This window comes from Moschus berezovskii, chromosome 27, assembly GCF_049115385.1.
Source record: "Moschus berezovskii isolate FMDL1 chromosome 27, NW_MosBer_1.0, whole genome shotgun sequence".
NCBI lineage: Eukaryota > Metazoa > Chordata > Mammalia > Artiodactyla > Moschidae > Moschus > Moschus berezovskii.
In genome coordinates this window covers 20,751,161-20,766,119 of record NC_142486.1, presented here as the reverse complement: position 1 = coordinate 20,766,119, position 14,959 = coordinate 20,751,161, and the positions used below count along the sequence as shown (strand labels likewise).

The 14,959-nt window shown below is 51.5% G+C and overlaps 1 protein-coding gene across 1 annotated transcript; it reads left to right on the top strand.

The window, feature by feature from the left end:
* Positions 1–3,284: 3,284 nt before the first annotated feature.
* Positions 3,285–7,766, top strand: CHP2 (calcineurin like EF-hand protein 2). The gene is made up of 7 exons (XM_055424246.2): positions 3,285–3,580; positions 4,004–4,076; positions 4,161–4,241; positions 4,368–4,498; positions 4,674–4,735; positions 5,976–6,098; positions 6,291–7,766. The coding sequence occupies exons 1-7, from the start codon at positions 3,304–3,306 to the stop codon at positions 6,342–6,344; spliced, it is 801 nt and encodes a 266-aa protein (XP_055280221.2). The 5' UTR covers positions 3,285–3,303; the 3' UTR covers positions 6,345–7,766.
* Positions 7,767–14,959: the final 7,193 nt, after the last annotated feature.

Genomic DNA, 14,959 nt, shown 5'->3' with positions numbered 1-14,959 from the left:
AAATCAGTCCTGAATATTCATTGGAAGGACTGATGTTGAGGCTGAAACTCCAATACTTTGGCCACCTGATGCGAAGAACTGACTCATTGGAAAAGACCCTGATGCTGGGAAAGACTGAAGGCAGGAGGAGAAGGGGATGACAGAGGATGAGACAGTTGGATGGCATCACCAGCTTGATGGACATGAGTCTGAGCAGGCTCTGGGAGTAGGTGAAAGACAGGGAAGCCTGGCATGCTGCAGTCCATGGGGTGGCAAAGAGTCGGACACGACTGAGCGACTGAACTGAACTGATTCTTGCACATGCATTTTTCCAGTCAGACCTCTGTTATACTGAAGTTGGAAGTATTGCTTCCTCCAGAATGGCTAGCAACTCTTATGCAACTTAAAAGCAGAAAACAAGCATTCAGCCTGAATCCTGTTCAACAGATTCTTCAGATGAAATTCTCCCCAAAGCATCTCTCCTGTAAATGCCCTGGAAAGATGTAACCAAGTATATATAGGAAGTTGATTGGAATGCTACTTGTGTGCCTCAAGCAAGAAGGGGTTCTAACAGAGTGTTTTCCTGGAAGCTTATGATGGTGTGTGGACGCAGGTTGTTAATGACTTGCTGACCTTATTTGCGTCAGTGCAGCGCTGACTCAGAGATTAAGATTGGAGGAACTCTTTCCAAGATCAGCAGCCCAAGCTAGCCTGAGGTGATTATTGCAAACTCCCAGGGACTGTTATCACCTCCTGGGTTCAGAACCTAACCTGACCTATACTCCTAGGGATGCTCTGCAGTGACTGCTGGGCTTCATTAGGGAGCAGCATGGTTTCCCGCATGCTTTAGTCCTCGGGGGGCATCGAAAGGGAATCAAGCATTCTTTGTGCCAGTTGTCTAATCCTTGGGGTATCTGGAAGAGCAGAATGCACTTCTTAGATCAATATTTTCAAGGCTTATCTGATGTGAGACTCTGCCTGGGGCTGGAGGCTTGATTGTTTCCCTCTCTCCAGGGTGGGTATGAACTTGAACCCTTGAAATGAACAGCTTGCATCTTTTCCCCTTGGGAAATCTTTGTATATGCATGATTATGATGGGGGAATACAGGGTAATGATACACGCAAAGTTGGACTTGCAAAGTGGTGCTTGTTCCTTTACAAAATGATTTTCTCAACTTTTTTTTTTTAATCATCATCCCCATTGAATGCGCATTGTTAGATTTTTTTTTCCTTAACCACCCCTCTCCCATGGAATTTTAGTATTACAGATATGCTTTTGTTGTTCGGTAGCTAGGTCATGTCTAACTCTTTGTGACCCCCTTTGAGTACAGATGAAAGTGAAAGTCACTGAACCGTGTCCAGCTCTTTGCGACTGCATGGACTATACAGTCCATGGAATTCTCCAGGCCAGAAGACTGGAGCGGGTAGCCTTTCCCTTCTCCAGGGGATCTTCCTAACCCAGGGATTGAACCCAGGTCCCCCACATTGCAGGCAAGATTCTTTACTAGCTGAGATAAGAGGGAAGCCTACCCCCACCCCGACCTTGAGGTTAGATGATTTGTCATAACTCGCGACTTTTTAAGTGATGGCAGCGTCCACCATAAAAAACTGGGAAGATGGCCATCTAGCCAGTGTGTGAGTGAGTGTTTTTAAAGGGCTTTGCAAAGTGCAGGGACAGTGGCGAGTGCTCAGAAAAATGAGAGTCCTTGCTGCTGAGGTCATTATGTTCAGGGTGGTCACAGTGGGGTTTGTAAACCTCCCACAGGTTGCCTGTGGATTCTTTGGTGCTTGAGGGCTGGTCAGAGGTCTAAGTCAGTCCCAGCCTGGAGCTTCTACCAGAACCAACAGGGTTCAGAGGGGAGCAACTGGGCTGGGAGGGGACTGCAGCAAGAGGACCCCCCAGGACGCCCCATCTAAACATGGCTGCTGTTCCCAGATGTATGCACATGGTGCCAGGCAGGATGGAGGGCCTAGTGGTGTCAGATCTCCTGATTTCTCAGAAAACAGGAATTTTGGAATTTTGGTTCCATATCTGCCTACGATGCAGGAGACCTGGGTTTGATTCCTAGGTCAGGAAGATCCCCTGGAGAAGGGAATGGCAACCCACTCCAGTATTCTTGCCTGGAAAATCCCATGGACAGAGAAGCCTGGGTGGCTATAGTCCGTGGGATCGCAAAGAGTCGGATGTGACTGAGTGACTAACACGCGGAGCTATATTCTGATTTTTAAGCATTGACTCAATTAGACATCAACAATGTTATATGGACCAAACAAAGCAGATGAAACCAAGAAATGCTGACTTGCCCAGAGTTAGACTCAAAGCTGGGATTCCGATCCAAGTCCTCCAAACCCAGTGCACTTTCCACTTAAAAGAGCCCTTCATCTACGCCTCACGACCCTATCCACTCCAGCCCTCTTTGGAGGTCCTTCAAGGCCACTCCCGCTGCCTGGGGAGGGGGCCCAAGCTGGGGCCTTCCGGGATTGGGACGAGGGTGTCTCGCTCCCCTCCCCAGCTGCCACCCACTTCCCAGAAGGGCTTGGATTCTCTCCAGATGAAGAAGGTTGGGACCTCGAGCCTTGCTCTTCGCGACCCGGGAGGCCCGGGGCTGGTTGGTGCGCCAGAGAGCGTGGGAACGCGGATTCGCGGGGCGCGGCGTGGCGGACTCCGGGGATGAGGGGGCGAATCCTCGGGCGGGGGTCGGATCCTCTTGAGGGGGTACGTCGGATTGTCGAGGAGGGGTGGACCCGGGAGGGGGGCGGACCCTCGGGGGGGAGGTGGACCCAAAGTGGGGAGGAGGACCCGCGGGGCGGGGGGTGGGGTGGGGAAGGACCCTCGGGGAGCGCGGACCCGCGGTGGGGGGGGAAGGTGGACCCTCGGGGGGTGGGGACAGACCCGCGATGGGGGGGAGGCGGACCCGCGGGGGCAATGGACCCGATGCGGGGAGGTGGGGACGGCTCCTGGGTGGGGGGGCGGACCCGCGGGGGTGGGGAACGGACCCTGGGGGAGGCGGACCCGCGGGGGAGGGAGGAAGACCCTCGGGAGGGAAATGGACCCGATGCGGGGAGGTGGGGACGGCTCCTTGGTGGGGGGGTCGACCGCGGGCGGGGGGAGAGGCGGACCCTCGGGAGCGGGCCGGGCGCGCGGCTGGGGGGAGGTGGGGAGCGGATCCTGGGTAGGGGGGCGGACCCTCGGGGGAGGACACGCGGGGGGTGGGGACAGACCCGCGGGCGGGGGGGAGGCGAACCTCGGGAGGGGCCCGGGGCCGCGGCGGGGGCGGGTCCAGCCCTGCCCAGCCCCTCCCCGCCCGACCTAGGCGTCTAGGGATGAAACCGCCTGTTGTTCGCGCCCGCCCTGCTGACCCCGCCACCCTGCGTCCGGCTTTCCATTCGCCCGGCTCGCGGGTGGGAGGCAAGGAACGCCGGGGTTCAGGAGCCTGGCTCCCCGCCAAGGCTGCGGCCTTCGGCCCCGGGGCCACGAGGCGGCCGCGCCTGGGCGGCGGGCGGGGAGGACAGCGGCTCGGCGGCAGCTCGGCCATGGGCTCCCGCAGCTCCCACGCCGCCAGGATCCCCGACGTGGACAGCCTCCGGCGGGAGACCGGCTGTGAGTGCGCCGCGCCGCGTCCGGGGTCCCGGCGGGGTCCCGGGCGGCTCCGATGGGGGTCCCGGGGCCTGGAGAGCATAGGAGGTCCCCGCAGCCCGGCTCGCGTGGGGCTGGGGGGCGCGTTCACCCAGGGGTCCCGGCTCCGGGCTTGCGGGCGCCCGGGGGGCCCCGGGCCGGCATTGAGGCGGGCGGAGGCGGATGGAAGGGGTGGCTTTGGTCTTCCGGATCTCCCGGGTCTCGTCACGCCCGCCCCCTCCCTGCCCGCTCGGCCCCGGGGAGCCCCCCTTCAGCCAGCCCTCCGCCCCCCGCCCATCCCCTGCGGCCGCCGGGTGGACGGCGCGTGCCCCGGGCTCCCGGCGCGTCCCCAGCGTCCACCTTACTCGCCCGACCCCCTTCTTACCGCCCCCGCTCCCCGCCCCGCAGTCTCGCAGGCCAGTCTGCTCCGCCTCTACCACCGATTCCACGCGCTGGATAGGACAGGCAAGGGCTACCTAAGGTGAGCAGGAGCTGGCCTTCTGACCTCTCACCTCTGCTTTCTGACCCTGTCCCCTCCCTGACCATCTCCTCTTTGTCTTTCCAGCCGCATGGATCTGCAACAGATCGGGGCGCTGGCCGTGAACCCCCTGGGCGAACGCATTATAGACAGCTTCTTCCCAGACGGGTGAGCCTCCCAGGGGTGGGAAGAGGGGGTGAGAGCTTGTCAGGGGAGGTCAGGACCAGAGGCAGAGGGATGGTCACGGCGAGCACCGCTTCTGCCCCATTGCCTACCTGCCCTCTCCCCTCCCAGGAGTCTGCGACTGGACTTTGCAGGCTTTGTCAGAGTCCTGGCTCATTTTCGACCTGTGGATGAAGAGGAAGATGGAAACCGGGACCCCAAGGAACCCGAGCCCCTCAACAGCAGAATGAACAAACTTCGCTGTGAGTTTGTGCCCCTCTCCCCGCAGTGAGACCCCAGATTTACCACGCCCCATGAGAGGCCCCAGGCCCCTCCTACTCCCTTTGGGAGCCCCGCCCCCTCACTCCCCCAAGATGAACTTTTGAGGGAAGAGAACCAGGGAAGACCCATCCTTTCCCTCCTCCACTTTCTTCCCAGTTGCCTTTCAGCTCTACGACTTGGATCGAGATGGAAAGATCTCCAGGCATGAGATGCTGCAGGTTGGAAGAACGCAGGGGCAAGAGATGTGACCCAGTTGTGGGGGATGGGGAGATGGTTTGTGGGTGGGAGACGCAGATGACTGGGGTCTTGGGTGGGCAATGGGAATGGGTGCTGTTGGAATGTGGGTTAGTTGGGAGATGGGATGGGGAACATTTCAGTATGAGGTTGGACATACATCAGTGGCTTTAAGTGCGGGGGTTGTGGGGGGGAAGGTTTTGCCCCCTGAATGACATTGGCAGTATCTAAAAAGCATTTTTGGTTGTTGAAAATGAAGACGGGGAAGGCAGGGAAGGGGCGGTGCTCCTGACACTTAGTAGGCAGAGGTCAGGAACTTTGCTGAACATTTTACAATACATAGGATAACCCTCCGCCCCCATGACAAGGGGTTCAGTTCAGTTCAGTTCAGTTCATTTCAGTCGCTCAGTCGTGTCTGACTCTTTGCGACCCCATGAACCACAGCACGCCAGGCCTCCCTGTCCATCACCAACTCCCGGAGTTCACTCAAACTCATGTCCATCGAGTCGGTGATGCCATCCAGCCATCTCATTCTCTGTCGTCCCCGTCTCCTCCTACCCCCAATCCCTCCTAGCATCAGACTCTTTTCCAGTGAGTCAACACGTCGCATGAGGTGGCCAAAGTATTGGAGTTTCAGCTTTAGCAGACAAGGGGTTATCTGGGCCCAAATGTCAACAGTGCTGAGACTGAGAAACACTGTGATGGAGGGCGGATGGATTTGGGACTAATTGAAGGATGAGGTGGAGAAGGGGGTGGAGGCTAGATGGAGGTTGGGTAAAGAACCCGCCTGCTAATACAGGAGACACAAGAAATGTGGGTTCAAGCCCTGGGTTGGGAAGATCCCCAGTGAGGGCATGACAACCCACTCCAGTTATTCTTGCCTGGAGAATCCCCTGGACAGAGGAGCCAGGTGGGCTACATTCAGTAGGGTCGCACAAAGTCGGACACGAGTGAAGCAACTGAGCATGCATGCAATGAGCTTGCTGTATGTTGCTGAGAGGAACCTGGGATAGTGAAGGCCACGTGGAGGGTTGGGTGGAGAAGTGATGAGAGTTATTGAGGGTTGTGGTGGGAAGTGAGGGGAACGGGGTGAAAAGTGAAGGAGAGGTGGATTGCAAAATTGGTCTAACAGTTGGTGTGCTGTGGATGAGGTTTGGGGGTTGGTGCTTGTAGCCCCTGTGCCTCCTCTTTATGGCTGTCTCTGTCTCTTCCTGCAACTCCCAGGTACTCCGACTGATGGTTGGGGTACAGGTGACAGAAGAGCAGCTGGAGAGCATCACCGACCGCACGGTGCAGGAAGCTGATGAAGATGGGGATGGAGCTGTGTCCTTCCTGGAGTTCGCCAAGGTTAGGGTGCCCTCAGGCCTGGGGAGCTGAGAGCAGGAGTCCCTGGGACAGGTTGACATGGGGGGTGACGTTGGAAGGAGAGGGCATAAAGAGAGGAGGGAATCACGGGGCCTTGGGAATGGGAAAGGAGGTTGGAAGCACAGAGGTTTGGAATTCAAGCCTCTTGACTACCACCCATCTCCCCCTCCCCAGGCCTTAGAAAAGATGAACATTGAACAGAAAATGAGCATCCGGATTCTGAAGTGACCCCCGTTGTGCCTTTGGGTAGCTTACATGGACCAGTTCTGCTTGGGATTCATCCTCGGGGAGGCACAGCCCCAGTGCACTGTATTCTTAGATCTACACTGAGCTCTATTTAGGGCCAAGGAGAGAAAACCGGAAGGGTGTGTAATAACTCACCTGATCTCAGATCTGTGAATTGGCCAGAAATCTTGGTGGTTTTAAGTGCCCGAAAACCAAAATCAAAGTTAAAGAGGAATTTTATGGACTCATACATTGAAAAAGTATGAAAGTATCTTCAGAAAACTGGGAAAGTCTGGAAGTGTCTCAGGCACAGCTGGATCCAAGGGCTCAAAGGATGCTACTGGGACTCAGTTTTTCTCTGTCTCTCATTTCAACTTTCTTTTGTGTCGGATTCATTCTCAGGAGGGCTGTTTCCTTGTGGTGGAGGATGGTCACGCGTAGCTCCAGGCTTCCATCCTCTTAGCAGTGGGGAGAGATTTTCTTTTGTCAACAATTCCAAGCAAAGAGTGTCCTTAGCCCCACTGGAGTTTTGTCCCTCCTCCAGGGGAATGGAATTCTGTTTGACCAGGACTGTGTCATGTGCCAACCACTAGAGCCAGGAAGTAAGGCCTGAGGACTCAAGATAGGGTGAGGGGTGGTTGCTTCAAGGAAAATGAAGGGCTTTTATCAGAAGGGGAAAAGATATTGGTCAAGCAAAACAAGAGATCTCCATTACTATTGGGTTGACCAAGTGGAGGGATTCTTAAAGTCTGGTTTCTTAAATGGGTTTTCTCTGATCTCATAGGTATTTGCCAGCGATAAGGATGGGTAGCTGGGAAAGAGGTGATGTACAAATAATAAGAAAGACATCTTCCTAGAGTATGAGATAATTAAAAGGTTTGGGGAATACTTCCCTTTTTTTTTTTTTCATGGTAAGATGTTCAAACATTGGCATTTCACAAAATACAGTATAAAAGTCACATGAAATCAGGAGATCGTATGTCCGTCGCGAAGCACTCTGGCTGTGCATATAGGAGATGCTGTGGGTACCCTGCCTGTATCCCTTCCCAGGCCTGTGCTGAAGTTGTCTCGTATCAGCACATGGGAGCCAGTTGTGCTTCTGTTTTCCTGACTCTGTTTTCAGTGATGTCAGACTTGGTAGCTTTAAACTGCTGTGTTGGGAGTCTTTACATCATAGACACTGGCAGATGCAACAGTCTGGGGCTTTTTGCTTAGAAGAGCCTGTTGTTAAACATTTATTAGCATATCAGCTGCCTGGCATTCACCATTACTGTGTATGCCAGTGACTTTTCCCCAGCTTTATTGAGGTATAACTGGTGTACAAAAAACTACATATAATTAATGTATGCAAGTTGGTGAGTTTAGACATATGTATACTCTTGTATTACCATTACCACGATGAAGGTAATAAACATATCCATCATCTCCAAAAACTTCCATGTGTCCCTTTGTTTTTTCTTGTTTTTAAATGAGTGTAATGTGTACTAAGAACATTTACTGTGAGACCTACCTGCTTAACACATGCTTTAGTGTACAATATTATTGTTTACTGTAGGTGCTACGTTGTATGGAAGATCTCTGGAAATTACTCAGCTTGGATTATCGTTCAGTCGTTAAGTTGTGTCCGACTCTCTGGGTGCAACTCTCTGACTGCAGCGTGCCAGGTTCCCCTATCCATCACTATCTCCGGGGCTTTCCTCAAATTCATGTCCGTTAAGCTGGTGATTCTCTCTAACCATCTCATCCTCTGCTGTCCCCTTCTCCTTTTGCCTTCAATCTTTCCCAGCATCAAGGTCTTCCCCAATGAGTTAGCTATTTGCATCAGGTGGTCAAAGTATGGGAGCTTCAGCATCAGTCCTTCCAATGAGTATTCAGAGTTGATTTCCTTTAGGATTGACTGGTTGGATCTTGCTATTGAAGGGACTCTCAAGAGTCTCCTTCATCACTGCAGTTTGAAAGCATCAATTCTTTGACACTAAGCCTTTTTTATGGTCCACCTCTCACATCCCTATATGACTACTGGAAAAATCATAGCTTTGACTATATGGACCTTTATTCGCAAAGTGATTTCTCTAATACACTGTCTAGATTTGTCATAGCTTTCCTGGAGGGCTACAATCTCTAGAGTTGCAAAGAGTTGGACATGACTTAGCAACTAAACAACAACAACAACGTGTATACCACTTTTTGTTTTTTTTTTTGCTTCTGAACCAAACTTGGTCTCATTTTATTGGCTTGAACAACACAGGGAAGGAAGATTGTGAGGACTGACTCAAAAGCATTGGTAACAGGTTTTGGTGACCCAGATAGGGCAGATCATGGCTTTTTGGCCAGCACTGATCCCCTAGGCTCCAGTTTGCTCTAGTGGGAGGATTGTGGTGGCTTTGGGAGGTTCAGGTTAGGATGACTGACTCTAATCTCCGAATACACTCTGATGGGGTAGAATGGTGGTGGCCTCTGGATGAACTCAGAACCCCTCTGCCCAGCAACCTGGCACCCAGGTGTGGTATGCACCCAGCGTAGCCCCCAGAGTCATCTGGACTGTGCCCCCTTGAGCGGGTCCCTCCCACTGTGGCATCTCTGGGGATCAGAGACTGAAACTCACGCATGTCCATCTGCTGTCTCTGGACTAACCACACACAGAGGCTCTTGACTCTTATAGTGACCTCTGGCCCCCACTGACGGACAGCAAGCCGAGGAAGCTAGGACCTAATCAGTGTGCCACATGTACACAAGAGGGACCGGAAAAAAGAATGTCCTTGACAACCCCCAAAGAGATGCAAATGCAAATCTCAGCTGCTATCCTTGACAGCAAGTGGTTCAAAAAGATGAAGAAGGATGGGGTCAGGAGGCTCCTAAGCTGGCACTCCAACTGACCCTCAAAGAGCCCTGGCTGACTCTGGATATAAGGGCAAAGACTGCTGAATTCTTAGTTGACACCAGTGCCACTTACTTGGTTCTGAATGCTGTGGCTAAGTGGTAGCGGATCCACCTGCAATGCAAGAGACGCAGTTTCGATCCCTGGGTCAGGAAGATTCTCTGGAGAAGGAAATGGTGACCCACTCCAGTACTCTTGCCTGGAAAATTCCATGGCAGGCTACAGTCCGTGGGGTCAGGACTTCGTGACCAAACAACAACAAAAACCAGATCAGCAAACTTGGTCATAAAAAGTTGTAAAATTATGGGGCTATCAGGGAAGGCCTAAGAAAGGACATTCATAGAGTTACTAGAGTGTGAACTGTATGAACACAGGTGCACTCATTCCTTCCTATTCATCCCTGAATGCCATCTACTCCTGCTAGGAAGAGATGTCTTACATAAATTGTGGGTAGCGTGTGTGCTAAGTCACTTCAGTCATGTCTGACTCTTTGTGACCCCATGGACTGTAGCTTGCCAGGATCCTCTGTCCGTGGGTGGCATTCTCCAGGCAAGAATACTGGAATGGGTTGCCATGCCCTCCTCCAGGGGGTCTTCCTGATTCAGGGATCAAACCCATGGTCTCTTATGTCTGCTACTGAGAACTGGAAGGTAGGTTCTTTACCACTAGTGCCACCTGGGAAGTAACCCTCAAATTGGGAGTTACTCTTTCTTTCCTGGCAGTTCAGCTGGTTAAGAATCCGCCTGCAATGTAGGATACCTGGGTTCTATTCCTGGGTTGGGAAGATCCCCTGGAGAAGGGAATGGCTACCCACTCCAGTATTCTGGCCTGGAGAATTCAATGGATTGTATAGTCCATGGGGTTGCAAAGAGTCAGACACGACTGAGCAGCTTTCACACTTCACTCTCCACCTAATGGGAGACAAACTGGAGACTGGTGTCCCCTTAGACAAAGGGGCAGAAAATGATAATGTTAGCAACTGAGGACAAATCTCCCCAAACAGAGCAAGTCCATATCCCTGGAGTAAATCCTGAGGTCTGGGCCCAGCGACAGGTAGGACCAGCTACAAGAGCCAGTCCTGTGATAGTCCATCTAAAACCCAGACATACATGGCCCAATAGAAAACAGTACCCTCTCTGCCAGCCTTCCCCTGTGACACAGATCCTAAATGACCAGGGCCTTATTAGACCAGGCCAATCGGCCTGTAATACCCCATCATCCCCCTAAAGAAACCCTATGGGGGAATACTGGATGGTACAGGACCTCAGGGCAATCAGTGAAGCCACTGAAGATGTACATCCATTTCCCCCAATTGGTACACCGTGCTGGCCACTCCACTATCCAATAGGACCTAATATTCTGCCCCAATATCTGGAAAAATGACCTGGGGAAATGGACCAGACCCCCTGGACCACTTGTGTGATCCTCTGTCTGACCTGAAGCTTCTCTTCAGAGAAACAACTGAAGGTGGCAAGGGAGACTCAGGCCTGGCCGTAAACCTTGGGTCAGGGCCAAAGACCTAGAGATTTCCATTTTCAGGGAAAATTTGACATGTGAGTCTTATTATTTTGCTAATATTTGGGCCATGGATCTTAAACTCTCTGGGGTTCTTTGTCTCCCAAAGGTTAAACAAACGGGGATCGCCCATTTAGGGATGAGAACAGTCAAGACCAAGGCCTGGGGGCAACCACACAGACCTAAAGAGAAGTTCCTCTCCTCCGCTCAGGCCATCCATGCTCAGCAGAAAGCAGTTCCCGGAAAAAAATCCAGGCCCTCAGCGTCCCCCCAAATCCACACAGGGAGGAGCAGGACACAAGGCAGAGGAGGGGTTTGTCACCAGCAAAGCCCATACAGAATCCTCAGGGAATAAAAAAAAAGAAGCTGGTGATAAAAAAGTAAAGTCTGACCTTGTTTCCTCTGTGCTGAGTCTAGTTCACTGGCTTCCGGGACAGCATGTGGCCTAGCTCCAGACCTTCCCAACAGGATTCCTGGTGCAAAATGCTGGTGCTCATAGCTCAACCTCCTATACCACATTTTTATCTGTTCATCTGTTGATGGACACTTGGATTGATTGTTGTGAATAATGCTGCAAAAAAACATGGAGTGCAGATATCTTTTCAAGATAGCCATTTCGTTTCCTTTGGATATGTGCTCAGAAGTGGGATTGCTTGATCATATGTTAGTTCTATTTTTAATTTTCTGAGCAACCCCAATGGCTGCTTTCTACAAGCATGGGTGACAGTCTGTCCTGGGGACTTTGCCTGCTGTAGGCATGTGCTCAGCTTCTGTGAGAGGGACTGGCTTAAGTGCCAGGGAGTCAGTGACCATGGGGGTAGCTCTCAACCAATGAGAGATGGACTGACTGACTGAAGTGGGGTCAATCGTGTCCGACTCTTTGTGACCCCATGGACTGTAGCCCTCCAGGCTCCTCTCTTCATGGGATTTCCCAGCAGGAATATTGGAGTGGGTTGCCATTCCTTCTCCAGGGGATCTTCCTGACCCAGGGATCGAACCCCCGTCTCTTGTGTCTCCTGCACTGGCAGGTGAATTCTTTACCACTGTGCTACCTGGAAATGGAAGCTAAATGCCTGCTTCCTTACCTCTCCCGCAGGCAACAGGGGTATGTTCTCTTCACTCTCAGACTCTCCAGCAGGTTCGAGCCCAGTTGCCCACAGTATTAGCCAGCTCCTACACCCTGTTTGGCTCCTTTTGTCCTGTCTCTCTTTCCCCTGTCAGGGTTTCCTGGATCACCTCACAAGCAGACAACTTGCTCTCCAAACCTTGTCTCAGGGCGCTCTGGAGAAACTCAGCCTGACATGTGCCGGACCTTCCAGAACACAAGCTCATGGTCTTCTGGGATTGCTAGCGCTCCATGGGACACTTAGAAGGAGCCCCCAGTTAGGTAACTGCGCAGCTCCTGGTGTTTTCTGAGTCCAGGGAGTTTGAGGTCATGCAAAGACTATGTACCTTTAGGGCTCTAGGAATGTGGAATTATCTAAGGCGGTGCATTGACCCCACTTGGACTTTAGCATTTTGATTATGTGATTCTGACAGATGAGTTTCACAGCTGAGGGGAGGGGGCAAAGAAGATGATTGATTTCTAATGAAATTTTGAGTTTTTGTCCGAGGACTTCTGCTTGAACAAAGACCTTTTGATTGAGAGATGTTTGCTTGTTTTTTGGCTCCAGTGGAAGGGGAGGGGGAGGGTATAAATCTCACTGAGTAGGTATTTTTTCCAGGCACTTTGGGGGAAGACTTGGGCATAAAGAGAAGGAGTGGAGAGGGAGGGTGTGGGTGGGTGGGAATCATCCTTTATAGTTTGTCTTTTCCCCATTACAATGTTTCTCAAATTTTCCTGGCAGTAACCATCATCTGATTTAAAAGTTCAGACCCTTCAACCCCACTTGAGAGCTCCTAAGTCTCCAGGGAAATCTATATTTTTAATACGTGATTCTGATATTGGAGGTCCAAAGATTGAACTTTTAGAAACGCTGGCCCGTAGGCTCTAGTTCCACACCTGCTCTGCATCAGTGACTAGTTGTTTAATCGCCAAGTTGTGTCTGACTCTTTTGTGACCCCATGGACTGTAGCCCACCAGGCTCCTCTGTCCATGGGATTTTCCAGGCAAGAACACTGGAGTGGGTTGCCATTTCCTCCTCCAAGGGATATTCCTGACTCAAGGATCGAACCTGTGTCTCCTACACTGAAGGTGGATTCTTTACCACTGAACCACCTGGGAAGACTGCCAGTGACTAGTGTTCTTGACCAATAAGGGTCCCTGGAAGGCCTGGGGGATTCCCCCAGACTCTACTTGCTATTCTACTTGCAAACCACCCCCACCTTTTCTTGGCTTGAAATCCCCTGTATCTTCCTGAGCTCAGGAGGTTGGAGACCTTTGTCAGGCAGGAGGGTAGGGTGTCCGTCTGGCTGCCGTGGTACAAACTGATTGAACCTCACCCTCTTGATATAGACTCTGACAGAGTAGCCTGTGGATTTGTTCCATGGGGAGGGGGCTGCCTGATGACATGGGCAGGGAGCCCTGTGCTCTGAGCAGCAGCTGCCAAATGTCAGTGATTTGTTTGCCACCCTCGGCACTGTTGCCATACAGTCTCTGCGCACTGTGCCATTATTCACTTATTATTTGCCAATGAGACTTGTTTAAAAATTTATGTATTTGAGCTTACAAAGGAAACTGAATATTACTCTTGTAAATTACAAACTGCCATAAACAAAATAACCATACAAACACAATGCACACAAAGGAACCAAAAAAAAAAAAAATGTCAAAAAGGGAGATTAGCAAGCGTTAAAGAGTTGTAAAAGACAAACCTGCCTGAAACACAACTCCTCTGTGACGATCTGAAGGATGGAGAAAGAGAACCATCTTGTCACTGAGTGACTGGGTTTATTTAAAGCTGTGGGGTCATCTCAGAAAATCATCTTGGGTACATGAGCAATGCCTTTCCTAACACATTGGGATCCACTGGTTTGGGGAAACTGGAAGGCAGCAATCCTGGGTCCAGGGACCATTTTGGAGGCAGCCATTGGTGGGTTGGGCATCCGGCTCCTCGGATGGGCTCCGGGTCAGCTTGGGTTTGGTAGAGGTTGGCCAAGTGGTGAGTACACTCACCAGGTCAGGTCCAGGACAAGCAGCAGGGTGTTATGACAGATGAATTGTTACAGAGCTGGAAATGCTAAGAGCAGCAGCCCCTTGCTGACATCTGTGTCCAGACCTGGTAAGACTGTGAGCTTGGCAACAGGGCCTGCGAACCTGGCTGCCTGCTGGACTCAGACAACAGAGTCCTCAAGGGAGGGGCTGGGGGCTCAGTGCCTGGGATTCTCCATTGAGAGGGGCTCCCCGGAGAGGTGTGGGACAGGCTCTGAAGCTGACCCTCGCCTGTTCCACCAGAGATGCTGGGAAGAGCTTTTGCTGACATGGAATTTTCTAGAAAAACTCATCTACATATCCTGAAAATAAGATGGCAATTCCAAAATCCCCTTTCCTTGCCAAGGTGACTGACTGAACCTGAGACCGCATGTGTAGGAGGAGCCTTGGGGAACAGCACTTAAGTAGTAATGTTGTGTAAAGCTAATTATGGCTAATCAGGAAAGTAATTAAGAATTCTGAACTTGACTCTCAAATACAATAGAAGGAAACTCTGGGTTGTCCTCTGCCCCACTCAGCCAACACCAATAAAACTCTTTTGATGTTTACAAGGCAAAATATAGACGCACAGATTCTTGGTTATACAGCTGACCTGAGAATCAGTGTGGCTCAGTAAAAATAACGAGTTTGGGAGTTCTACTAAGTCTGAGATAGAATCTGGATCCTTTTGATTACTCACTGAACAACCTTGGGTAAGGAACTTTACCCTTCAATGCCTCAGCCTCTTATATCTATGAAAGAGGTGATAAAAGCGGTACTTTGTAGGGTGATTATGCTTTATCCTTCCCCTAGTTCACCCCCCACCCCCACCCCTGCTTTACTTCAGCTGAGGCCCCTCAGCCCCACCTGTAAACCAGGACTCTGGTCTGTATCAGTCAGGAATCTTTCTGTTGTAACCAGTTTATGAAAGAATAGGAGTTTATTGTTTCATATAACTGGTAAAGGGTCCCAAAGGCTCAAAGATATCATCAGAAATCCGTCTTTTCACTCCCCACTTTGCTTTCTTCCGTGTTGGTTTTGTTCCCCAGCAGCAATCTCAATGAAAAGTGAACCTCTCTTTCCAACAGTGCTGCA

Bases quoted from the DNA above. Each gene is read 5' to 3' on its own strand.
- CHP2 (XM_055424246.2), top strand. From the start codon at position 3,304: ATGAAACCGCCTGTTGTTCGCGCCCGCCCTGCTGACCCCGCCACCCTG. The intron at 4,077-4,160 runs GTGAGCAGGAGC...TTGTCTTTCCAG, and splicing joins ACAGGCAAGGGCTACCTAAG to CCGCATGGATCTGCAACAGA. The intron at 4,736-5,975 runs GTTGGAAGAACG...TGCAACTCCCAG, and splicing joins CCAGGCATGAGATGCTGCAG to GTACTCCGACTGATGGTTGG.